The sequence below is a fragment of the Scomber japonicus genome, chromosome 10 (genome assembly GCF_027409825.1).
Source record: "Scomber japonicus isolate fScoJap1 chromosome 10, fScoJap1.pri, whole genome shotgun sequence".
In the NCBI taxonomy this organism is placed as follows: domain Eukaryota; kingdom Metazoa; phylum Chordata; class Actinopteri; order Scombriformes; family Scombridae; genus Scomber; species Scomber japonicus.
In genome coordinates, this window is record NC_070587.1 from 20254892 (window position 1) to 20280358 (window position 25467).

General features: G+C 38.6%; 2 protein-coding genes across 4 annotated transcripts in view; one reads left to right on the plus strand and one right to left on the minus strand.

Annotated features, from left to right (window-relative positions):
* The window catches only part of LOC128366228 (nuclear factor of activated T-cells, cytoplasmic 1-like), a 58865-nt gene extending 57557 nt beyond the window's left edge, over positions 1-1308 (plus strand). Inside the window, exon 10 of one of the 2 annotated variants that reach the window (XM_053326911.1) lies at positions 1216-1308. In XM_053326911.1, coding sequence (XP_053182886.1) covers positions 1216-1271 — 56 coding nt within the window. In that variant the 3' untranslated portion in view covers positions 1272-1308. Of the gene's footprint in view, positions 1-169; positions 237-1215 lie in introns of those variants that run through there. The other variant, XM_053326912.1, reaches the window with a different exon arrangement.
* A 12649-nt stretch (positions 1309-13957) lies between these two features.
* Positions 13958-22365, minus strand: LOC128366169 (riboflavin transporter 2-like). Of its 2 annotated transcripts, none has more exons than XM_053326849.1 (4): positions 22258-22365; positions 15630-16707; positions 15260-15383; positions 13958-14375 (listed from the first exon to the last, which is right to left on the minus strand). In XM_053326849.1, exons 2-4 carry the CDS (start codon positions 16658-16660, stop codon positions 14163-14165), a joined length of 1368 nt encoding a protein of 455 aa, XP_053182824.1. In that variant the 5' UTR covers positions 16661-16707; positions 22258-22365; the 3' UTR covers positions 13958-14162. The 2 variants fall into 2 exon arrangements, with proteins under 2 accessions (XP_053182824.1, XP_053182825.1); XM_053326850.1 differs by lacking the exon at positions 22258-22365 and adding an exon at positions 19090-19203.
* Between the last annotated feature and the right edge of the window lie 3102 nt (positions 22366-25467).

Sequence of the window (25467 nt, forward strand, 5' to 3'; positions counted from 1 at the left end):
TCTAGTGATAACAAACTGCAGGCCCACTTCAGACCTCGGAGTGGGTGGACTTCCTGTCTCCTCACTGCGAACAGTGGTTGCACCAGACTCTCTCTCTCTGTCTACATCAGTCCACTTTATCACAGCAAACTTTATGACTGAGGAGCTTCTTGTTTGCGTTAAGCCACAGGGCTCTCGGCCCTCGTCATCTTCACAGTCACTTCCCTCTGATTTGCCAAAGAACACAGAGCAGATAAAGGCAGGGGACTGATCTCCGTCTGCCCGACTGTGGGAAAGGCGCGGGCACAGGAACTAGTGCAGGAAAGACAAGACGATGACTTGAAAAAAAGATGTGTGTATGGAGCCGATATGAGTTGTAAAAGGCTGGTAATGACATTGATATGTTTGGATTGCAGCTACTGGTATCCAGTATTTTCCAACTTAACCATATCTCTGCCAGAACAAATTAAAAAAGAATTTAGTGTAGTATTACCCATATGATATCAGGCATTATTTATTTCAGACAGTCTTCTGTCAAAATTCTGTCAGCATGTATAATTTGATATGATGTCATCAGGTGGAGACAAAATTGAAAAGATAATTGTGACATTTTGTGATATTCACTTTCTTGCTGGATAGAAAGATTTATACCACTCTCATGTTTGTTGATTCAACATGGAACTAGCGCTTAGCTTAGTTTAGCTTAGCATAAAGACTGGAAACAGTGGCTGTGTCCTAATGTAATCAAATTTGGCCTACCTCTAAAGCTCACTAATTAAGATGGTATATCTCATTTGTTTTATAAATACAAAAACCATATTGTAAAAACAGAAACATCTGGAGTCTCTGCTGGTTGCCAGGCAACTTTACAGTGACAACAAGAGTCCAGCAAGTTACTATGAGGGGCCAAAAATAGCCCTGTAAAAGCACAATTTGTCATTTTTACACTTTGCTGTAAAGTAAAATAAATGGATATAACAGGCTAGCTGTTTCCTGCAGTTTTCAGTCAGTTCTTTTCAAATCTAATACAAAATATGAAACAGAACCATAAGATGCACTCACTCAACATTTTTTCCCCAGCATGGAATCAAACTGGCAACCTTCCTATCACAAACCTTGCCTCTGTAACTTCTAGGCCGCCTCTTACTGTATTAACTATAGCATTGTTTTTAATAGTCTGAATTGTTATTCAATGTGAATTTTGAATAATGATCTCCCACTCCTTTGTTTCCACAGTTAACGAGATCATCAGGAACGACCTCTCCAACATTTCCGTGCACACTCATGCATAGACGTCCTGAAGTGTTCTGCAGCAGCACACACACCCACACACACACACAGCATCATCATCAACAACAAAAAGAGGACAAAAAAAAAAACAACCTAGAGATCCAGATAATAAAGAATTAATTTGTGACCAGGATCTCCCACCTGACCAGTCTTGCCATCAGCTCCTCCTCACTCAAGGACTCGCTGCAGATTCACATTGACAGTTCATGGCAAGCTCCATTTGAACAAACAAACGAATGTTATATTTACAAAAGGGAAGTGATATCAGGGGGCAAAGTATACGACTACACTTGCCTTAATTCACAGCAGATGTTCTTTAGTGGACCAAACAGCTCAATGAGACTGAATTACTCTTCTATCATCGTCAAATGACAATCTTCATTTTGAGTGTGATCTGTATGTTAATGCATGGACAAACTAATGGGACAATAACTGTCAGGCTTCATCACTTTGGTTCATTTGTTTGTGCAGTCAGTCCGCAACAACAACCGAATGGGTGCCTTACAGCAGCGATATTGACAGCCAACAACAGCAGCAGTCACACAAAATGCAAATGTCCATGGTTCATTGTAACCATGTAAAGTGGAAGATTTCTATGACATTTTTGTATCATTTCAATGATTTGTTTACAGGGAAACAGAATAAAAGGTTGAAAATATGTAGGGAGTATGTGAATAGATTAGAATTGTATTTTTTTTCTTGGTTCCTTATTATCTCATTGTTCATTTATACTGAATGTTATGTATGATATTCTTTTGTATAAACATGTATTTGAAAACTTATGTATGCCTTATGCTTATATCATGCAGTTTGCTATTTAGCTCTCCTTTTTTTCATGTTTCACCCCTGATATGATTTATACCATTTCTACTATCCTGCATTATGCTTTTCACCTTAGTGCCTATTTTTTATCATCCTGCCCAAGTCTTCCAGTCCTCCACCCAGACCATGACATAATGATGCACAGACAATCAGTGAAAATATATAGAACATATCCTAGGACAACAGTTCCTGGCTGGCAGGGGCTTATAAAGGCAGGTATCAGAGTTTTCTTCTCCCCCAGCTATAAGATAGTTGAACAATGGTATGCTTACCTGCTGAATTTAAATGAGAATACTCCTGGACAATATATATGTCTATAACTTCTTGCACTGCAGGTCTGCATGTAAATAGGCACAGGGATAATCTAAATATGCCACAGGCTCAGTTTTACTAGTCATCTGGGTGATTCAGCTGAGGAGTTGGCAGGACTGTTACTTACAGCTGGCAATAATTGATCTGTGTAAACCAAAGGATTTTATCTTTGGTGAAATTATTGTCCAAGTTTCCTTTTTCTGTCAGAGACTTTAACGTAGAGTGGTTCCCCATAAAAAAAAACAAAAAAACATTATGCACTTTACCGTAGAAACAGAGCAGGGTTTCTTGCTTCCAGACCAAATATTGTAGATTGATTTCCACTGTCGTGTCATAGATGTACCAACATCGACTTTTTCTTTCATTCGGCTGCAGTCTTTTCTGTGTTATCTGTCTTTTGGAGCATGCACATCGACCTAATGTTGGGGATCATTTAGCTGACAATAGCTTTCAATATAGCTTCCTAATACATTTTTGGACATATAGTATAATAGCATGACTAAACTATATGAATAAGGTTTCTATTTTGTGCCTTACTCTCTTTCTTGGCTACAAGATCGTTGCAACTCTATTGCTTTTCTGTGGCAAAAGGTGAAACGTATCTCTTTAATATGAAATATTTATGAAAAATGAAAATGTGTTTTAAGTGCATTTAATGTGTTCTCAACAATGAATTAATAAATGACATAATGGTGACCATGGATACAACCTCAATTATTTGGGTGTCATATTTACATTTACTCTTTTTTAGGAGTTTGTTATTAGTTTCCTACAGTATACTACAATTTGACTCATCATTTTGTTCTTTTTGACCTTAAATACAAATTCTTACACCAAATCTAAATCTTAAAGATTGAATTAGTTGCCAGTTTTTCCCCTCTTTTTCTCTGTAGTTATATTGAAAGCATTCTTTTACTATTACACGCATGGCCCATATGGCTGTGCTTTAACTTTTAAGGCTTTTCTTTAACCTGGCTGTGTGATATTCTTGTGTTATACAGCCTGACCTTAGTGAACTTCAGATTGCCCCAACCTGTTCCTATATCCCCAATAAAACCTGAAATGGAGACAGTTGGACATTGACAAGAGTAGGTAGAAATACTGTTTTAACACAGATTTTTTTTCTTTACTTATTTAGTATTGTATTACTTTATTGTTTTAATTCCTAAAACACACTAGTTGAATGTATTTTACCCCCATATGTTACAAAGAGGTCACGTCTTAAATCAATCAGCAGGTGGTGTTTGGTTGTGTGTTCCAGCTTTGCTTCAATATTAAATTCTAACAAATTCAAAACTGTACTTTAGCAGAATAAAATGCAACAAACAGCTGATATGTTAGGAACAAGCAGAGGCCTGCGTGTTTTCCAGTGAGTATTGTTAGTGGTCGGTAGTTATGAGTGAAACAGCTCTTCGCCATGGGAGCTGTGCCACACTCCTGTGTACCACCTGCCAGTCCTCCAGACTTTTTCCATCCAGCAAAGTTATGAAGCGCCCATCCCCATAGTGACAGAAGACAGGCCTAGGCGGTGCTCCCCTGTACGGCCGTGGTGTATACCCAAAATAGCCCCACTATTTACAGATGCAGCCACGCCCCTTTTTCCTGGCACCCTGTCCTCACCTTAGTCTTCCTCTGACAGCGCGGTAGCCTTTGACACAGTGGAGAGATGACTCTGGGCCATGGTTTCCACTGGTGAAGCAGCAGTCAAGTAGGGAGACTACGTAAAGCATATAAAAACAAGTCGAGCTTCAAAATCTATTGTCATCTATTGAAAGACCTGCATCAATATATTGATGTTCAAAAATACAGAACCTTTAAATAGCGATTTTATTTTTGGTGAAATTCAAGAAAATTATACCATTGCATTATATTTTTCATAATAAAGGAACACTTAATTATGCATGCAGAAGAAATAAATGCCCAAAAGGTTTTATCTGGTTGAACTTTGGCAGATGCATGCCTACATTTCTAAATGTTACATTTTTAGCGAAGACCTCTGAGCTGCACTGCATGTAATTATGTAAAAGTTGACAGTTTGAAAAGTAAGTTTATGAAAATGTGGAGCTATTCATTTAAAGAACCTGCATAAATAAAAGTTTATACTAATAACTGTGATATTTTAGGAGCAGGATTGATACAGAAACAGAATTTATTTGTGTTTAGGTTCGAATGATACAACGGTGTGGCTCACAGGATTCGTTGTAAAATAGATGGTTTCAATGAGTCACATGCATACGTTGTTTTCAATTGGAGACTGATATTCAGACTGTATCTCTTAAGCAGCATTGTAACTCAGTGCATCAGGAAATGTTTTATTGTGCTTCTTATCTGATTGCGACCAGCAATATTACCGAGAAGAGTGCAATCAGTGGAGTGCAGATCTCCTCCAGGTGTGTCTGGCAGTGATCAGACACTCCACCACTGCCAGATGCAAGCAGCAGACATTTGAATAAAGTTGTTGTCTTGTTTGTTTGTGGTTTTGCATTATTATTAATTTGCAGTATAGTATAGAGTAAGTTCTCTTATATACTTATGTAAAGTGTGAAATAAAGTGTTTTTCTGTAGTTCAATTTCATATCTTTAAGACCTATAGAATAATGTAATAGTATTTTAACCAAACCAGGAGGTTGTCTTAACTAAACTAACAAGGAAACAATAAACAATAAGGTCCAAATTTCTCAATTTATATATTGTTAGAATATTTTGTTGTAACACAGAAAAATAAAACCAGGCAAGATGGTTGATGAGGGATTTATTCATCTCTAAATGACAGTGGATAATAACATTTTGAGTATGGAATTAATCAGCAGATGCTACAGTTCAAGATGAGACCAAACATTTCTATTGATGGATTTTTGAGCCATGAAAAAAGTCAAAATGTGGCTTGCAACACACAAGTAAGCCTAGCCGATTATCAGAAATTGCTATATCGTCACACATATCAAAAAATGGAAAGGACTCATGAAAAGACTGAAGTCTAAGCTTTTTGAATGTTCTTATAAAATAGGTTTTTAAAAAAATGTTAATCATCACAACCACAAGCGGTCCTTGAGCACATAGTCATAAGTGAACACAAAAAATATTAGGCTGATGGTCAGCACACACACACACGGATACACACAACCAAATCCATCTTTCCAGACTTACACTTGGCAGAGATGAGAAATAGTAAAGCTGACTTTTTTTTGCTTGACATCAGAAATGTGTACCTGACCTCTTTGATGTCAGCTGCTGATCAGGAATGAATGATTTCTCAATAATCTGCATCATTTTTACTCTTCTCTTAACTCCACATAAATGTCTATTTCTTATGCTGAAAATTATACACATTACTTCCAAGAAAGTATTTATTCATGCATTTGCACATTGCATACAGCCACTGATTATCTGACCAAATGATCAAATGACTCGACTGATTGACGATCTGACTGGCAGGATGACTGAAATGCTGACATACAACAGGATCTCCACGGTGCAGAAAACAGCATGGACAAGCAAAAAACAGTCTCTGATCATAATGATTGCAGCGCGTGCCATTTTCTCCCCGGGGTCCACATGCGCACACCACACCTGGCACAGGGTACGACTTAGAAGTTTCACTGTGTGGATTTATGGTGTCTTTATGGCCCCACTTCCTCCTCCATTGTATTCCCATAGAGCCCTTGATTTGGGCTTTTATAAAGTGAGTGCATAGGCACAGTACTGGAGCTCCTGCCCTCGTCTCTCATCGGCCATCTGCAGGCAGTAAATCCTCACTGTTATGAAGGGCATGTTGAGAGAACCATGGGGGTGGCTTTAAGAGATGCTTTAAGAGATAATTGCTTGACCATACTGAAGGACCTTTGATAGTCCTGCCCTATAAGCCAGCTCTACATTTGATCTTTTTGGGTCCCTTGAGTCCGTTTTTGAGATTTTTTTTTTTTTTTTTTTTTGCACATCTGACATGCAACATATGTCAGATGAATATAAACAGACCGTCTTATCAATAACGTTTTGGATGATAAAGAAAGAAGATGAGGAACATGTGTGTGAAGGGTTTAGTATGTGTTTACATATGTTTTTCTTATGTGTAGCTTTAGGGTGGAGTTGTCAAGCTCCGCAGGTGTACACGAACCCCTTTCACGGGACCGTTTCACGTGTGACAGGCCCAACAGATGACCCGCTGACATGCTGACATGGTCACATCGTTGCGGACCCACAGACAAATCACCTTTTTAAAAGACACTTTAAGAGACGCTCAGAAAGACAACCAGATGGGGCCTGGAAAATCTTGTGGCGTCTTTTATTCTCCATCTGCAATCATTCAGCTTGATTCGCTCTCTTTTTTTTGTGACGCATGAAATGTTGTGCAAGGTTTTATGAAAATTTAGCGGCAGCACAGATGTTTGAGCTTAAGAAAATGTGAAAAGCGAGAATTATCTTTAAGTGTCTGTTTATACAATCGCAACACGTCAGTTCTCAATTCTCCACATCAAAGTCGATGTATTCAATAACCCTCTCTAGTTCAGTCTGAGAGCTCAATTTCTTCATGGAAAAAATACTCAGAGACATCCAGAGCAATCAGGCTTCCATTGTTTGCTGTAAATGTTTTGGTACATATGCAGAATGTTTATGTTGAAGTACGTTGTAGCACACATTAGGGATGCTCTTAATGGGCTACAGTAAAAGCCCTTGCTAGTCAAGAGTTCAGGCAGGTGCAGACTCTTACAGTAGATAAAGGAGCCTGGCACTGGAGATGAGTTCACGACAATCACTGTGAGGCTTTTAGACGCCTTCTCCAAGCTCAATCTTCATTTCCCCTGACACTGATTTTGCAATAAGGATCCGGAGAAAAGGGGAATGTCCATCTATTAATTTTAATGATCCCTCATTATTGACTGCTGGCAGGGAGGGGGCGGGCAAAGGTAATGATTCTTTGTCTTTGCTGGCCAATCACTCCTCTTAAAGGAATAAGACTCTAAATACGTAGGGCCGCTAATGGATGCCCAGTGTGACCTAACGCTGACCCCACATGCTACCCAGACAAACTGACTTCCCAATATCAAGAAGTGAGAGTTTGATGCTTTAGTTGTTTCTTCCTGTCTGAGTGGGTTATGAATTGTTCAAATCACAGAAGGTGAAACTGTGAACATAAATATCTACCTATAAATCACGTGTTTCATAAAAATTGATTTTTAAAGAAAGAAGCACAGCACACCAGTGAAGTGATAGTCATGATCATGATCTTGCTTATTTATTTAAAATATGTTAGATGAGAAGATAGATATCATATTGAGGTCTGTAGCCTACAGCAAAGTCCTTCTAAGGCAAGTCATCTCACTCGGCGGCAAAATTGGCCACGCCTCCGGGCAGCTATTTGGCCATAGGAAGACCAACCGGCTATCTAAATGAATAGGGAGAGAGCTGTATCTCCATTTTCCGAGGTCTAAGGGACATAAAAAACATATGTTTTGAAATCACGATGAAAATCAAACTATAATGGCTGAAAGGGTTTGATGGTTTGGTATCAAATTAACGTTTTAAAAGCCTTTTTCCTTACTGGCATCTTGGACTGCGCATGCGCAATACTTCACGACAGTCTTCATTTACGGCAGGCACTGACAGCAAGACATCATCTTACGCTCACAGCAGAGACAGGAGTTTGCTCACAGTCAACTTTCCCAGATCATGCCACAATTTTGGATAAAGCATTACAAAATATATGTACACAAAGTAGTATAAACTGCTGATCATGTGTTTTAAAATGTCGCTGTTGAAAATGACTTCCAAGTGTCGCAAAAACGTGACCGCGTAGGACCAGCAAAATGATTGGAGCAACGGCACCAGAAGAGGCGGGACATGTGCAAACACCGGCCATCTTGGCGTTACGTAGTTTCCCTATGCATTTCAATGGGAGTGATATGTCTCCTCTTATTATAATGTCTCTGCCTACAGTAAGGCTACAGGCAGCTTAGCTTAGCACAAAGAGAGCAAATAGAGGGAAACTGCTAGCCTGGCTGTGCTCAAAGGTTACAAAAACCTACGTCACCTCCAGCTAACTAATTAAGATGTTATATTTCATGTCTAATCTGCACAAAAACTGAAGTGTAAACATGACAAGTTGTGGTTTTACATGGGGCTATGGGCCAGACAATTTTTTGGCTAGGCACTTACCAGCTGTTAGCTGTAGCTTCATATCTAGTGGATAAAACTGAGAGTGATATTAGTCTTCTTGTTTAACCCTCGGGCCAGAAAGCAAATAAGTGTTTTTCCCAAATACCAAACCCATCCCTTAAAACTTTTCGTGCAATATTTTTTTCCCTTTTTTCAAATCCAGATATTTTGATATCTTCTCTGCACCCACAACATGTGCAATGTATTGATTTGGATGCCTTCAGGAGAAAACGTTCAAAGGACTCAAAGAAAGTGATCTTAGCTTTTAGAGTCTGAGAAAACAAGGAAGTTTTTCCTTCTCTGACTACAGCTCAGGCAATCTGATTTATATAAAATCCTACTGTGTGTACAAAGCAAAAAGAGCACTGACAGCAGATTATTTAGCCTTTAATGTGTGTGTGTGTGTGTGTGTGTGTGTGTAGTCTGTCATAGGCTACTTTTGGGGACAAATGTCAGACTTGGCTTCAGTTAATTGGAGACAGCTTGACATATTGGGGACAAAGCTGTGTCCCCAGTTGGGAAAAATCTGATATTTGGGTCAGTGGTTAAGGTTAGGGTTATGATAAAATCAGGTTTAGGCAAGTAGCGGTTATGGTTAGGATTAGGGTAAGTCTCCAGGAAATGAAAGTAAGTCTATGTAATGTCTCCAAAAGTGTCTATGACTCATATGTGTGTATGTGTGTGTCTGTCCATCTTTGAAAGAACCAAATTCAGTTGTATTGCACCAGCATTGTGAGGTTACAACTTCACAGGGCAATTTGAGGATTAAAACTTGCTTTTAAGGTTAATGTTATAATTGGGTTTAGTTTCAGTTTAGTGCACAGGTAGGGTTTAGGCATTGAGCTGCAATGGTTGAGGTTAGGGTTAGGGGCTAAGGAATACATTACCTCAATGGGTGTCCTCACAAAGATATAAAGACAAACGTGTGTTTGTCTGCATCTCAGCCAGCATAAGCTGTCATCAGTATGTCAAGGTAATGAACCCAACTTTACTGCAGCCTCCAACAGCTCTTTAAGGCATACTTCACACCACTGAAGAAATACTCTCAGGTATTAGTTGTTCTGCCTGGATGGTCCGGTGGATGATGGGTGGGCGGGGATGTTATTAGGAGCATTCATCTACAGGGCTCCCCAAGCCACACTATACTGAAACTGACCACAAGACAACCCTATCATCCGCAAAGATTACCTGTCTCCCGCACTGTATATGAATGTTTTATCATAAAAGCTTTTCTTTTTTGCTAAGTGCCTCCTTGAGTGTTTGCTTTCAACTTTTGATTACTTTGTCTTGTTGCGAAGAAGAAAAAAGAAAAAAGGCCCAGCCCATTTGAATATAATGGACTTAACGGGAAAGGTAGTCTCTCTTGCTTCATTGAAAAGATATGGCAGTGGTGTAATCCAACACAGTGGGTGTGAAAAAGTTTGGACAAAGTGGTAATTTCAGTGCCTGGGAGTAAGCAGTTTTTATCTTGACATTTTCAAAGTGGGCCAAGCAGGTGGAGAGAGTCAAGAGAGAAAACAGACATGACACAATCGTATAAATAAAACAGCATGGCAGGGTTTGTATAGGATCCATATGTTTCCGTCTGTGAGGAAATATAGGATGTCATGCATCTCGGTGTAAAAAGACTCATTTACAACCATTAAATTTACAACAATTCAACATCTCTGCTTTTGATGTGGTCGATCACATCTTATTTGGCTCTTTTTTTATGTACGATAGCTGACTTTCTCTTTTATATAGTCTTGAGTCATTTAGAAGAAAAAATATTTTTCTCTCTTTTGGTCCAGACGTTGAGGTTTCCAGCCCTTAGCCCCCCTCCTCCTCCTCTAGGTTTTACCAGACGTCGCGTTGTGAGAGGGGAATGGTCGATTGCATAACGGCAGGCGAGACTTGATCGTTCCTGGCCTTCTCACAAAATTCAATCATTCTCTGCATACTCCAATCCCATGACGGCCCATTAAAGAGCAGCGCAGGCTAGGATTTCCCCTCATGTGTTTTAAATTGAAATTACGGTCACAAAGTCTGCCATATGCATGAATCGAGGAAGACAAGGAGCTCGGGAATAAAGAGATAGTCTGATATCGAAATAGTTGGAATGAAGCAGAGAGAGATAGAGGCAGGGAGAAAGATAAGGAAGATGTCTCCCACTTTCTCTAGTTATGATACTTCTGTCATGCTGCCACCCACATTCATATTCCACAGACTGTCCACCTGTCTGAATCTCAGTGCATTTAGTGTTGCATCATTTCATAACACCTAAAGGGAGCCGTTTGAATTTTTGACCAGACAGTTTCAGACCAGCATATTGAAAATGGATTAAGTTCCTCCCATATTCAGATATTGAGCTATTGCTAAAATCTTTCCAAACAGGTCTGCAGCCCTTAAACTCAGCACACCATAAGTCATACAAACTACAGGAAGAGATAAGGGAATAGGTGAGGTATGAGCCACCCGGAGATGATGACCCCAGATGTTCTGTGAGGAACCACTGGGATCTGAATCAGACTCTGACTGGCCATGAGTTCCTCATTCCTATTTGTCTTCGTGGCCTTGAGGAAGGATAAATACAGCACACTTACAGACACACAGACAAACACACACGCACACACACACTCTCTCTGTGATTTAGTGTAACGAGGATGTTATGCAGACGTGACCTCTGTAACCTGGGCAAACACCCCAGAGAGATGCATCACTCCTCCATCTAAACTGAAGTTGTGCAATATTTCTATTTTTATGAGAGAAAAAAAACAGTGTGAATGACGGATCAAAGAGGACAGAGAAGTTTATATTTGTGCTCAGCCATTGGACCAAATTGGGTGTAAAGTTTATAGAACAACTAAGATCTGTTTTTATTCAACCACTGGGAACTAAATCTTTTAATCTCGCAATGCCTCATTTAACAAATGTGACCTGATCAGACACATTTGGCGATATTTTTAGAATTGCAGATCAAACCTGTAGCACCATTTGATTCTTGCAGCTTGACTGCAGCTGATACTGATGGCTTCAGTTCCTCATGTTGAATTTTTAATCTCACAGTGACATCTAGTGTTGGTTCTAAAGATGTGCTGGCTTCCAATACCGATGTCCAACATCAGCAGAAGGGAAAAAAGATCATAGGCAGGCATAATCCACAAGTAAATAATGAACTGTTAGGTATTGGACACAGAGCCATCCATATTTCTTATAGCAAAGCTGATATTAAGAAGCATAATGGTCTTATGACTTAAACACAATTACAATAATAATAACACACTAGCATGCAACTATTGAGTTTTTCTCAACTAATTTTTTCAAATCAGTGAACTTGGTCTTTCATCTCATATCTATAAAAATGCAACATTAATTTTATGGATATACAATTTGAAGTTGGAACATTGGTCTAAAAGAGTATTATTTGAATGTAAACTGGCAGATAGTATGGAATAGTGTCACTCTTTCTTACTGCAATCACAATAATCAATTACTGCACTATAAGTTAATTCAAAGATTTTACTTAAAGTAGCTGTATGTAACAAATATATTCCAAGTAATCATAAAATGGCCTTAAATGTCACCAGACATTAAGGAATCATGTTAATTTCAAACACTGATATCACTGACAATAGTAGTCCAGCCAGAATATTCACATTTGAAAAGTTCAGTTGCAGCCCTCAAATAATGTTTATGTTGTCATTCTGTGTTTTGGCCTGATACGCCACCCACCACCTAGCTACAAATCACCAAGTCAGTAGTGTTTCAGCAGCCAGGTTGCCAGTTGCCACTGAGCTGCAGCTAGGAACACTGCAGATAATGTCTGATGTTACAAAACCAACAAAAAACTCATGACTCTCAAATACGTCGTGACAATTTGAGAAACAAAACAAGGGGATGTATAGGAGATGCCTTTGAAACAGGCTGGGATGTCTGACTGTGGGTCACTTTGCATTGTGTATGTTGCACTCGTCTCGCGCGCATGCAGGATCATGTCCAACAACTGGCAACCCGCGTGAAGTAGACTCTGGCAGGGAGGGGGCGAGGAGTAACAGCTCTCTCCAGTGTTTTGAACGTGGGCCACAGTACCATTTCTAAATGCTTGGTGTCAGAGTTACATACTTCAACTTTAACACCAAGAAAAAATTAGGAATGACTCAGAACACCGTAAGCACCTTTTATGCTCAAAAATCAATTGATATTTACATGCATATTGTGTGGGATTAACCTAAAGTGCACTTGTTTTGTGACTGGAAGGTTGTTTCCAGACTATTATTATTGGTATTGGACATTTGTGTACCTTGTCTTCCATAAATCATGTTACTGAATGAGGATTTACTGTAACCTCGATGCACACAGTGTCAAGGCTTAACGTATAAATGCATTCAATTCCTTGTAGTTATGTTCCCTGTACTTTTACCAAGCTACATGAGAAAAAGGTGGTCACACACACACACACAGCTTTCGGATTTTTAAAATGTATTTTCATCAATGGCTTAGGGTTGTGTACAAGCTGTCTCAGCACATCAAACTCCATTAACTCCTGCTAGTGTGTAATGAAAGCTGCGACCAGTACAAGCATTGTAATTATCACAATATTGCAGATTGATCCTTAGTGATAAAAAGTTTACCAATAACCACAAAGGAGCATATCTAGTTCAGGTTTTTGTGATATTTGTCTCCCCCTAGTGACTCAACTGTGCTCTCTGCCCTTGTCACTCATTTATGGCATAATAGCTTCTGCTGTCAGGGTTAGAATAAGGAGCATATATTGGATGATTTCCAGCAATAAACCAAGTTTTTAATTTGGTATTGTCTAACATTTTCTACACTCTAGAACATTTACAAAGCAGGTTATGTCGAACAACCATGTGCTCAAACCAAGTTTTAAATTAAGGCACGTTTTAAAGCCAAATCTTAAAAAAACAAAAAACAAACTGTAGTGCTTTCACATTTTTGTGTGTGACATTTAGTGACATCTAGTGATGAGTTTGAAGATTGCAACCAACTAACTCTCCCCAACTTCCAGGCATGTAGGACAACCTACAGTCGACACGAAACTCACAAAAAACATGAAAGGCCCTCTCTAGAACCAGTGTTTGGCTTTCAGTGCTGGGCTACTATAGAAACATGACGGTGCAACATAGTGGGCTACATGAAGAGGCCCTGGTCCCTGTGTAGGTATAATGGGCTCATTCGACATCTCATAACGACAAGAAAATGTTTCTTATGTTTGTGGAATTGTACACTAATGGAAACACATTTATGAATATTATATTACATTTTTGCAAGGTCTGTTCCACTAGATGCCACTAAATTCTACAGACTGCACCTGTTCAAGTAACATGGTTTTGACCTCCTAATTGGAATTGAGAAAACGCCCAGCAATAAATAATATTTATGTCTGGTCTTTGTACGGTTTGAGACATAATAATACTAATGAAACAATGAAACATAAAAGAAGCATACATTACAAAGTAGTATACATTTGGGAGATAAACACCTATGATCTATCTGTAACATTTGGAATATGTAAAGCTCATGACTGCAGTAGGTTCAGTGCTAGAAATATAAGTGCAATTCATGTTTCAGTACAGCAGTGTTTTTCACTCAAATATATCTACTCACTACATTGGACACTTGGTGTTACAAGCATCACCTGACTTGAAAAGTCCATAGACACTGACCAATGGGAACATGGATAGAGCACCAAGCATGGAGCCCAACTGCACTACTGCTCCACACCACACAAGGGCACTACGGCCCTCATCTCTCAGAATCACTCCAATGATGACCTTCACATAGGACAAGGACAGGACAAACAGGATCCAAGTCAGCACCTGTTGCAGAGAAAATATAAATATTGTTTGTTAGAATGATAATCACAACTGACATCTAGTTCCTGTTATGCAAATATTAATGCAAAGTATCCTGTTTAGACTCCAACATGTAAGCTTATCCAATGGCAGTCAATGTTTTTCTATCATGAACAAAACAAAACATTTATCAGTTCACCAATTTGACTAATATGCCAAACAACATGTTTGTGCGCAAACTATTTGATTACATTTGTGACACAAATGGGGGAAGATTGCAATGATTGCATCAACAATGGGGAAACATAACTTACAACATTCGTAAGGGAAAAAGAGGCCAGTTGCACCAAATTTGAACATGCAAGCTGCAATTAGCAACATGAGATTATTTCCTCCAACATTCATTTAGTTACATTTAACTAATCAAAAGAAATGCAATACTTGGGACCGGATCATGACCTTGCAAGAGGAAAACAGGACTTACAAGTTTATCTGCAATGTGCAAGTGATAGTCGTTTATGAAGCAGGGCACTGGCACCATTTGCAATCTAAAAGTGCTCACAGTTTTTTGTGAAATGTCCTCTAAAATAAAAGCTTTACTTTAGGGAATTGTCTTAGTATTCTCTGACTTGGCACAAACATGAGTTGGCACTATGTTACATCTTAATCAAGTCAGTGAACACTGAATTGACTTGATTACAAAACCTGCCCATCACACCACACCCCAAATCATGAGAATGTTTTTTGAACATTCTATTATGACAAGTGGGTTGTACTCTCATTCCTTTACAAGGTGTAGCATTAATCCTATTTAAAAGGGAAAACATGACATCCAAAATTAATTTATTTCAAGTAGTATATATCAAAGACTCAATTGAACATGTTTTCATTAGGACAAAGCTTTTTACTATGATGATGGTTCCAGTAGGGCTGTGGACCAGCAGGGGACAGGGACTCATAGCAGCCATGGCCATGATGTAGGCTCCAAATCCAGTCCCAACCATGGTCAAGAAACCCATGAAGATGAGAGACCTAAGAGAAGATGAGGAAATAAAGATCCATGCATAAGGTGAACCTGGGGATTTTCAGTTACATTGGACAAGCTGGCCTCAAAAAACACAGTGATATAAGTGTTTAAATGAATGACCTCTACTGATGACCTGTAGGAGTTGCAATGATAACTACTGAACATAATCTCCTCCCACAGTATGAAGTTTTGAATGTTATGTTGTTGGAAGAGAGTGAAATATTATGTAAAAAGAAGGTAGTTATTCTCACCTTATTGGTATAAACATTGCGATTAAGCAAGCCACTGGGTTGGCGACGGCTCCCATAGTGGCAGCTAGGTGGTAGGCCTGATTCCCATAAGGCAGACAGGAGTAAGACTGCACTGATGGCAGCACTGCATTGGTCAGAGCATTCACCCACGCCAACACAACAAAGATGAACACCACCTCGAGGTAGCTGAATGTCCCTGTGCCAAAAGAGCTGCGAGGTTCACTCCTGTCCAAGGGACTGATCATAGGCTTCTGCTCTGGTGTATGGGCATGCAGAGACACACCTTGCTCTCTCTTCTCCGAAGCCATATCACCATTGAAATACCGGTCATTTTTTCTCTCCCGAGCCACAGCTGGGTGACAGTTGAGTAGGATGAATGCTACCAGACACACAACCATCATAGCACTGAGGAACAGGAAGAAGACCTGGGCAGAGAATTTAGCTGGCTGGTAGACAGCTACTAGCTCTGCACCGCCAGCCATATTGGGATTCTCAAGTGTTTTATTTAATGGATCAGACAAAGTGGCATTCTGACAGTGTACTACACCAACACCTTGAATCAGAGCCACCAGTGCAGGCACCAGACCACTGAGTCCTTCACCTGCAAAGTATGTAGTGAGGTACTGGGGACGCAGTCGCATCATGAAAGGCAGGAAGGTGACAGAGGAGGTGCAGTCTACCACTGAAAGCAGGAAGCTTAACACCAGCAGTGGCACACTATGCAGTGAGCCTCCTACTGTCACCGTGTGCTTCCAGAAGAAAGCCAGCAGGAATGTAGCGATGATCCCCAACACAACAATGGAGTAGATGACCGGCCGCTCGTCCAGTTTCCCTGGGCGGAAGTGGTGCATCAGGGTGATGAAGAGGGGACCTATGTTGGCCATCTGGATGAGGACTGTGAGGTAGGAGGGGAGGTACCAGCCCTCTGGGATCCCAGATACGATCAGGGGGAGTTCCACCCACATCCCGTTGATGGCCACCCAAGAGCCCATCCCAAACAGACATGCCAAAACGTGAGTCAACAGCGACATGATGGAGGTTTGAAGGATGCAAATCACGAAATGTGGATGCACACGATCTGAAATATATCAATATAAACCAGTTTGATTAGTAGAATGTAAAATTTGAAGGATCCTTAACACAATCATAAACAATTAGAACAATGAAAAGCATTATGAAGGATTTATGAAGAGGAATACAAGCTATTCAGCTTCATACAACTACTGTATATGATGAATATAATGCAGTTTGTATATTTATTAATTTATTTACTTACTCAAAGTCTCTCATGCCCATGTGGTCCTCAAACTGCCCTTTTGTCCCACATCTATGTATATACCTCTCAAACTATCTTATTAGCTTCAAATATGGATGTGGGGCACATTTTCTTTTTCCAGAATCCCAGAATAATAATGAAATGTTTGACATGAATATATAAATTCAAGATTCATGATGGATAACATACATGTAGAATTTAAATTTGCCAGACAAATTTTCAAAAGCATAATAAAATTTAATAATAATTGCAATGAGGCAAGCCACTGGGTTGGCGACGGCTCCCATAGTGGCAGCTAGGTGGTAGGCCTGATTCCCATAAGGCAGACAGGAGTAAGACTGCACTGATGGCAGCACTGCATTGGTCAGAGCATTCACCCACGCCAACATACAAGTAAGGCAAAATGAGCTATTTTTTCTTATGAGCAAAATGAGCTGTCAAACTTGGTTTCAACACTTATTTTTATGTTGCTATGGGGATCCAAGCAACAAGTTTGGGAGTGTCCCTCTGTCCTTAGGAGTAGTTGACTGTGTAATTTATTGGTTATTTGGCTGTGAATACACTTTTTCAAGTGACAAAGTTGGAGTGACAAAAGTAACATTTGATCAATTGGTAAAAAGAATGATGAAAACACAGCCGTTAACACAAAAATATTATTAGAATCATAAAAACTGTTTCTGAACTGCTTAGCTGCATTTTTTGTAAAAGTTTTCTGTGTCTGTACCTGTGTATAATTAATGTTTAAAAAAGTGCCTTCAGGAAGGATATATAGGGCACCTACACCTACAATTACTAATTTAAGTAACAGTATCAGCAACAAGCTACAACACTGCTAATCAGGAAGTACTCATATGAGGGAAGTGTAAATATAAGGAAATAGTTTTACGCACTGGTGAATTAATTGTGTTATAATGTAAAATAAACCCACTGTCTCCATATGAGAGACAAAAATTACTTCCTGTTCAAAGATGATGCTTAGTTTTTGTGCTTATCAGGTCCTACTTATCTCAAATATCAAGGAGAAATTAAAAATGCAAACCAAACAAATGTTCAGGTCTCAAGAAGTTAAAAGACCTTTTACTCCGTACTCTGTCATCTTACAAAACAGAGTACCTTTTATTAGATTTCAGCCTCCTGTATGCATACCTGTATGAGTTGTCTGTCATGTCCTTTTGTCTTATTTGAATTTTTATTGCATCATGTTTTTGTTTGAATTTCCATGTGAGTGGACCATAACAAAACTTTATTCTGTTCTATGCTAAAAAAATAATACTAAAAATACTAGCAGATGCTTTGGAGATGATGTTTGCTAACTTATAACAGCAAAACTGATCTACATAAAAACATGAAGTATTAGAGAATAAGCTTAGCATAGTTGAAAGTCATGTGCCCATGTGGTGGGGATTGACCTTCTCAGTCTCTCCCTCTCCTCTGCGTCTTATGCCCCCTCTCTCATGTGCTGTTTGGCAAAGGATACTTGACCTTTCGCACACTAACACACTGCTCCCAAATAAAGCTCCATGTGGTCGTGATATAAACAGACACATTAAAGAGATATAACTGATGCTGTGAAAAGAAACTACATCACAATGGAGACGTTGAAGGATTTGCTGTAATTAAAAACAAAGAAAAAAGAACATTTCATTCATACTATACCAACATGTAAGCATAAGCGTTGTTATTGAATAGGTTATTGAAAGAGTTTTTAATACCTAATGCCTGTTAATAGGGCAGGGTCAAAGAAAATATTCAATGGCAAAAAGATAGGAATATCAAAGTTTTAATAGCAGTCTTTTGGTAAGAGATTACTTAAATTTGTATAACCAGAAGCTGCCAAAAATAATGTGTACTAAAGTTAAAATGCCTTGTATCTAATTATAAAGCAATATACATGAAAGTAATGTATGAGTCACATTTAGAAATTAAGAATTACTGGTTGTGACGTGAACATGGATTAAACTTCCTCTTTCTCTGGTTCTTAAATCTAAAATCTTAACCTGTATAATGACCCTGCTTCACTTTCATCCCTTTAGAAGAGCAGATGGAGGAACTACACTAGAACAGGGACCAGATGGGCTAAAAGACTTTGGGTTTGTGTTCCTAAGGTAACCCAGCAATCCTTACTAACCTTACTTCCTTCATACATACAACTCCCACATCCATACAATGTCAAAGTCTGCTTACCTTGTTCAGAACACAGGAAGAGACTGCTCTCCTCTCCCCTCTCTCTTTTTAGAAACCTTCACTTCATTGTGGTCATTGTGGCTTTTTTCATGTTACATCAGCTGCAAGTGCGCGTCTGTAATCATTCCCTCCCCCTTTTCTCCTACACACTACCATTATCCAAAGACTACTACTCTACTTCCGTGTCTGTGTGCTGCACTTGACACGGGCGGGACTGCACATGCGCACATGCTCACTCCTGACGTGACGATGTGACTGTCTTGCCTACTGTTTGAAGGGCGGTTTCCAAATCCTACAGCCATGTGCTCTCTGTGTGCCTAGGGGCTTTTTGACTGGAGGAAATGAATGTGTGTGTGAGAACAGCTCCTCCTTTTCCCCTTCCGTCCCCCAACCAGCTTAGGACCATGTGGTCGGCCCACATTTAAACTCATAGTGTGCTCTGTGTGTCATACTCACACTCACTGGGTACATGTTCTAGATATTCAAATACAACACAAAGTTTCTGTTTCACCAGTTTGTCTCTGCCCTTGCCTCAGGGTTTTTTTTATTTTCTTCTTGGAAAGCCCCTATTTGCCCTAGGGTGGATGGGGTACCACATTTACAGCAATATTTGTGAGCTTAGAAATATATTAAAGTTAAATCTAAATATTAAATGTTACACCTAAATGTTAAATGTTTAAATAAATAAGTAATGTTTTAAATATAAATCTAAATGTCTAAATCAGATCATGAATCCTGCGTCAAATAACATTTCTCCAAACATGTTATTTGTTATTTTACGTAGTTATTATCACTCTAATGTATGTTGAAGTGTTCATTTCCCCCAATAAATTGATGTGAATTCGTTTTTTTATTTTATAAACACAATCTGATCATCTCAAGCTTTTATTTCAGTACTTCCAGTTACTTCCAGTGTGAATTTGCATTTTAGCTAAATATTTAGTTTCACCCCGAACATTTAGATTTAACATTTAACATTTAGATTTAACATTTAGATTTAGTATTTAGATTTAAATCTAAATGCCCCATATGCGTGTGCCAGTACTTCTTTTTCTGTAAGCGTTGGTTTTATGTTGGCTGGCTCTTCTGGTTTCATTATGTGTGGTTTTACCACAGTTCCTCAAATGAAAAGACCAGTTTGTCAAGTTTTGCCTCAGCGCACGCACATGACACAGCAGTTTTTCAATTGTTTTATGCCAACCTTTATCAGCCAACATACCTGTTGCATACCTTTCAGTATGATGCAACGTATGTAGATTATAGATTATTTTAAATATAGTTTAAATGACCATAACCGACAGACAATAGCAGGCCCCCAGTTCCAACTCTGCTCAGAGTCAGCTCATCACTGTTCTGTCCACCATGCATGACTAGGTCAAAATTAATCACTACGTGACCGGATGCTTTCACTGCCAAAGTCCATATTAGTAATTATGTAGCTATGTGAGTAGCCTGCTTCAAGGAGGAGACCAAAAACCCACCAGAGAACTGCACTCTGCTGTACTGTGAAATATCTGAAAAACTATTAGATTGATTACCATGAAACTTTATACAGACATTCATGGTATGTATAGATATTTAATATATAAGGATGAATCCTAATGACTTTGGTGATCTTGTGACTATTTAACTAGCACAACTATGAGGTTGCCACAATTTGGTGTTGAGTGAGAAGCCTCGACAACTATTAGATGGGTTGTAATAACTGGTGTCATAAAATAATTGAGCAAATCATTCCTAATCTTATTAATTTACTAAGGAGTAACTTAAGGAGTTAGCAGACACATTTTGAGCAAGTAAAACTTAGGATGCTCTTCAAACCTACACATCTATGATAATACTGTTCAGACAGTCAGAGCCTTTTTTTCAAGGTTGCCAGCTGCTCCAAACAGGAAGAATTAGAGCTGCATGGTCAAGGTTGAGAAGGAACCATAGCAGGCTGCTAAGACTGAGTTTATGTTACCAATTGAATAAGAATAAACCTCATGGTGTTATGACGAAAAATCTACAATATAAATATTTGCCTATAATGTTAAATGATGTATAATGACTAAAGAAACATCAAAACTCTATTTTGTTGTGTGGTCTTTACAGAGGTTAAAGAAAGATAACCATAAAAATAACTATAATGATAACGATGTAAGCATCCACACTTATTAACGATAATGTTCTGTAAACACTGGCGCCAAACACTCCCAGCGGGCTCCAGCTCTGTCGGCTTTTCAATTTCGTTGCATTTCTTCTTGCAATGACAATAAAGACATTCTGATAATGAAAATGGATATTGATTACTTTTTAATGCTGTACTTCGTACAGAGAGAGAAAAAAGGAAACCAGTGATCACAGACAGGAGATGATTCAGTGTTGCTCAGAAGTATTCTGGTAAAGCTAGAGTTTCGGTATTACAGACCCCTGATTCATAGATGCTGAAATGTGATGTGCAACAGTGCACGGATGACCTTTTATCGTGCTGTTGAAGGGACACATGGTATTAGCACAGATTTAAGGTCTAAAAGGGTTGCTAACTTTGTTCATTTCTTATAACAATGTAGAACAAAGTCCTAGAATCATAGAAGACTATAAGAAAGAGAGACAAACCTATCTAAAGAAATCAACTGTGGGTGCCATCATGCTCCAACAGTGTCAATCCATGGTGAGAGAGGAGCAAAGCCCCATTAAAATAAATAAATATAAATAAATAAAGTTATCAGTCAATTTTAAAAATTAAGATGATATAGTCTATACAGGTTTTGAAGTTTTACTGGAAATACCTGGATGGATCTCTATTGTTCATCAAATAGAACTCTGAACTCCACCTTCCACTAGAACTACAACACGTTTTAAAACTATATAGTTATTGTTCTAGTTCTTGGTGTGGACAGCCTTTAATGCTGCTGCATCTCATCACATTGGGTTACATGAGGACACTAACTTGCTGAAGTCAGGCGCAAATCTTTTATACTGTACAGTGGGAAAGATGCCAAACCTTACTTTAGCTTTTTTTGTGTTTCCAAAACTCTAAATTACATTTTCCATGTGACGCATCTCCTTGTGTAACATTATTAGATTACACAACTCGATACATGACACTATAAACCATTTGAAATCCTTTCAATATTTTAAATTACTTCTCATTTATCATTCTAAATTGCGTCAAGTACCACCTACCTGCTCGTGGGAATGGAAGCGCAGAGCCAGTTGTGGTGAGAGATTACACCAGTGTAGCAGAAAAAATGCCTTCTCAGATGGAGACACAGTGTAACAAGACAGTGACCTTCTGATGTGTCTTGATTGCGGAGTGTCTATGCACTTTGAGTTAGGTGCTTTGTACTTTACTTGTCTGGATCTCTGGGTCTTTATCATGTGACAACTGAGGGCTGAGCCAAGGGTTCAGCCTGGGAACCAAAGTCTCAGCAGCAGGAGTGGGTGAAAAAAGAGAACAAGGACAGAGGGGGGTGAGAAAAGAGAGAGAGGAAAGATTGAGGAAAGGGAGTTTAGGACATTTTGGGGAGAAAGTAAGAGAAAAAGAGCAGACTGAATCCATCTCACTACCTGATCATGAAGGTTCCCATGTGGGCAGCAGATGATTGTGGCCAGCTTAACCAACCAGAAGATGACTTTGGACAGCTTTCTCTGCTTTCTGAGTGGGTGTTTGGTCAGAGTCAGTCTGGCTTTTGTTGTGAGCAAATTCCAGCTCAAATGAATGACCCCTGTTGAGCACCAACTTCATTGGATGGTATTTCATTTGTGTGCCATTGCACCCACCTCTGTACGGCCTTGTTTCCACATGTTCCTTTCCTGAATAACAATAACAAGTCTTGTCTTGTAAGTCTCAGGACAGTGTTGAACCAAATTACTTTTGAAGCAGTAAATAAAAATCAATCAGGATTAAGGTGACTGTTGTTTGACTAATTCATGTAAAATCCCTTGCTGGGAAATGTTGTTTCCTTCCCTCAAAAAAGCCTCTGATCAACATAAATCATTTGTACAGAAAAATAATTGCCAGTGTTTATTTATTTTTTGAAAATTTCCTTCTGTACTGAAAAAGTTATACTGTATTATAGAAAAGTCACCTTTCAGTTAATGACAGCAAAGTTGTCCACTCAAGTAGATAAACACAACTGTAATCGCACCCAACATGCACTGTTCAATGTAAGCTGATTGATATTCAGACATAACATAATTGTTTCTATCTGGCTTGTTTTACACATACAGTAGAAAGGAAATGTCAAAGGAAATCAGGTTTCTTTTGCTATTTCAATATCCTCCATAAAAAGATGCAATCAGACATTATATCATATCAAACATAATTATCACAAACTACTGTGTCACAAAACTTTATAACTCTGGAGGATGTGTTTGAGTCTGTAGCTCAACCACAAAAGAAAGTTCAAATTGAATTAAAACAAATTTGGTGATTTTCTCATTATTTATGCATAGACTTAATAATAAGATAAGATAAGTTGTGATATACAGTACAGTATCATGAGTGGTCATATACTCATTTTGACACATTGGCTACAGCACTCCTCAGACTTACAATATGTCCTAAGGATGTGAAGATCCAAGTCACTGAATACATGCTTGCTTTCCAGTTCAAATAACCTGCTGATTTACTCTGTTTAACTCAAAAACATCACTTCATATTCAATCTGTGTCTTATTGTGAGCCTGTAAGACACTAATGTCCAGTCACAGGACATAGTTGTCTTGACAAAGCTTTGGGATTGTACAGGCTACTCCAGTGACCTGGAGACATGGGGAATATTTGTGTAGAAGTACAATACGCTGCTTTCTTTCTCAAAACTGCTGGGCCCGTGTTTAAACAAATATGTCTGTGTTTTTGGTACTGCATGTACACTGAGAGTGAGTCTGAAAGATTCATTTGTTCAACTTCAGCAGGGGGGCAACTTGAGCTGGGGAGCCACACATAAAATTGCTGCCACTGAGAATTTAAAATTAAATAGACAATATACACCTGACCTTTATCCTCATTCTGTTATGACATATGGTGAAGATGAAGACCCTCATAACTAATATTACATCACTGATTACATTGAAATAATGGACTTGTGTGCACAATATGACTTTGTGAAAATGAATCTTTCACTTTGTTTGTTCATCTGTATGTTACTTGTGTTTATCTGATCATTTGCTGACGCTAAATGCTGTCAATGAGGTAATGAATGTGGCAAATAGTTTTATTTTATTACAAAATGATTTATTTTGTACAAGTGGACATAAAATTATTAGTGACATTCATCTACATTTTCCCTAAATTAGACATCAGAATGAGTGCTGGGTATAGAAACATTTACAGTACAGAAAGATTAGGGTGCATAGCAATAGTGGTGAAATCTGGCTATTATAATATTTGTTTTACAGTACAGCAAACTGTCAACCTTCTCCAAAACATCAACACATTGAAGCCAAGAGAAGAAGGTACTTTATCATGTAAAAACATTTAGAATTTTAAAAAATCCTTTTCACAGCTGCATAGACCAAATGCAATTAAGTACATAAGCTACTGTCTTTGAGCTCAGGTAGATCTAGTACAAACTGACACATACAAATACAGTAACTTTACACTCTTGATGACATATTGTAAAGTATTAACTGGTTGACAATGAAACCACAGAATAAAAGCCAGGCACACTGAAAGCCTGTGCAGCAATAGACTTGTATAGAATATGCAGTAGCGTCTCTCTCAGGGAAAATGTATTCGAGTATTTTTTAATAACATCGTGCATTGGTGTCTTCAGGGTCATGAGCATTGACTTTATATAAAGTATCCAGTCAATGAGCATGAGTGTAATTGATAAAGAAACTCATGAGGAAACTGATGTGGTGTCTTCTATGTTTTTTTAAAACATCTTTGAAAGGAGAGTAATAAAAGTTAAGACAGATGGTAGAATTAAAAATAAGAGATATCCAACATCAAAGGCAAAAAAATCCCTAAAATATACTGCTTTGGGTAAAAGAGGGAAGATGAGGAAACAAGAAGGCAGATTACACATGATGTGCATTGTTCAACCAGACAATATCACCTCCACCCTCATGAAACATCAAACTAGAATTATAGTTTGTGTTTCAAAAGTAATTCTCTTACTCATGACAACTGCCTATTTTCCCACTTAAAGGTGCGGTGTGTAGAATATAGTGGCATCTAGTGGAACGGACTTGAAACTGAATGTAATGTTCTCAAATATGGTTTGACTAGTGTATAATCACCTGAAAACAACAATCATTGTGTTTTTCGTTACCTTAGAATGAGCCCTTTATATCTACAGAGAAAGTGGGTCCTCTGCCATGGAGCCCACCATGTTGTATAACCTTGTTTCTACAGTAGCTCACAAAGGACAAATCAAACACTGGCTCT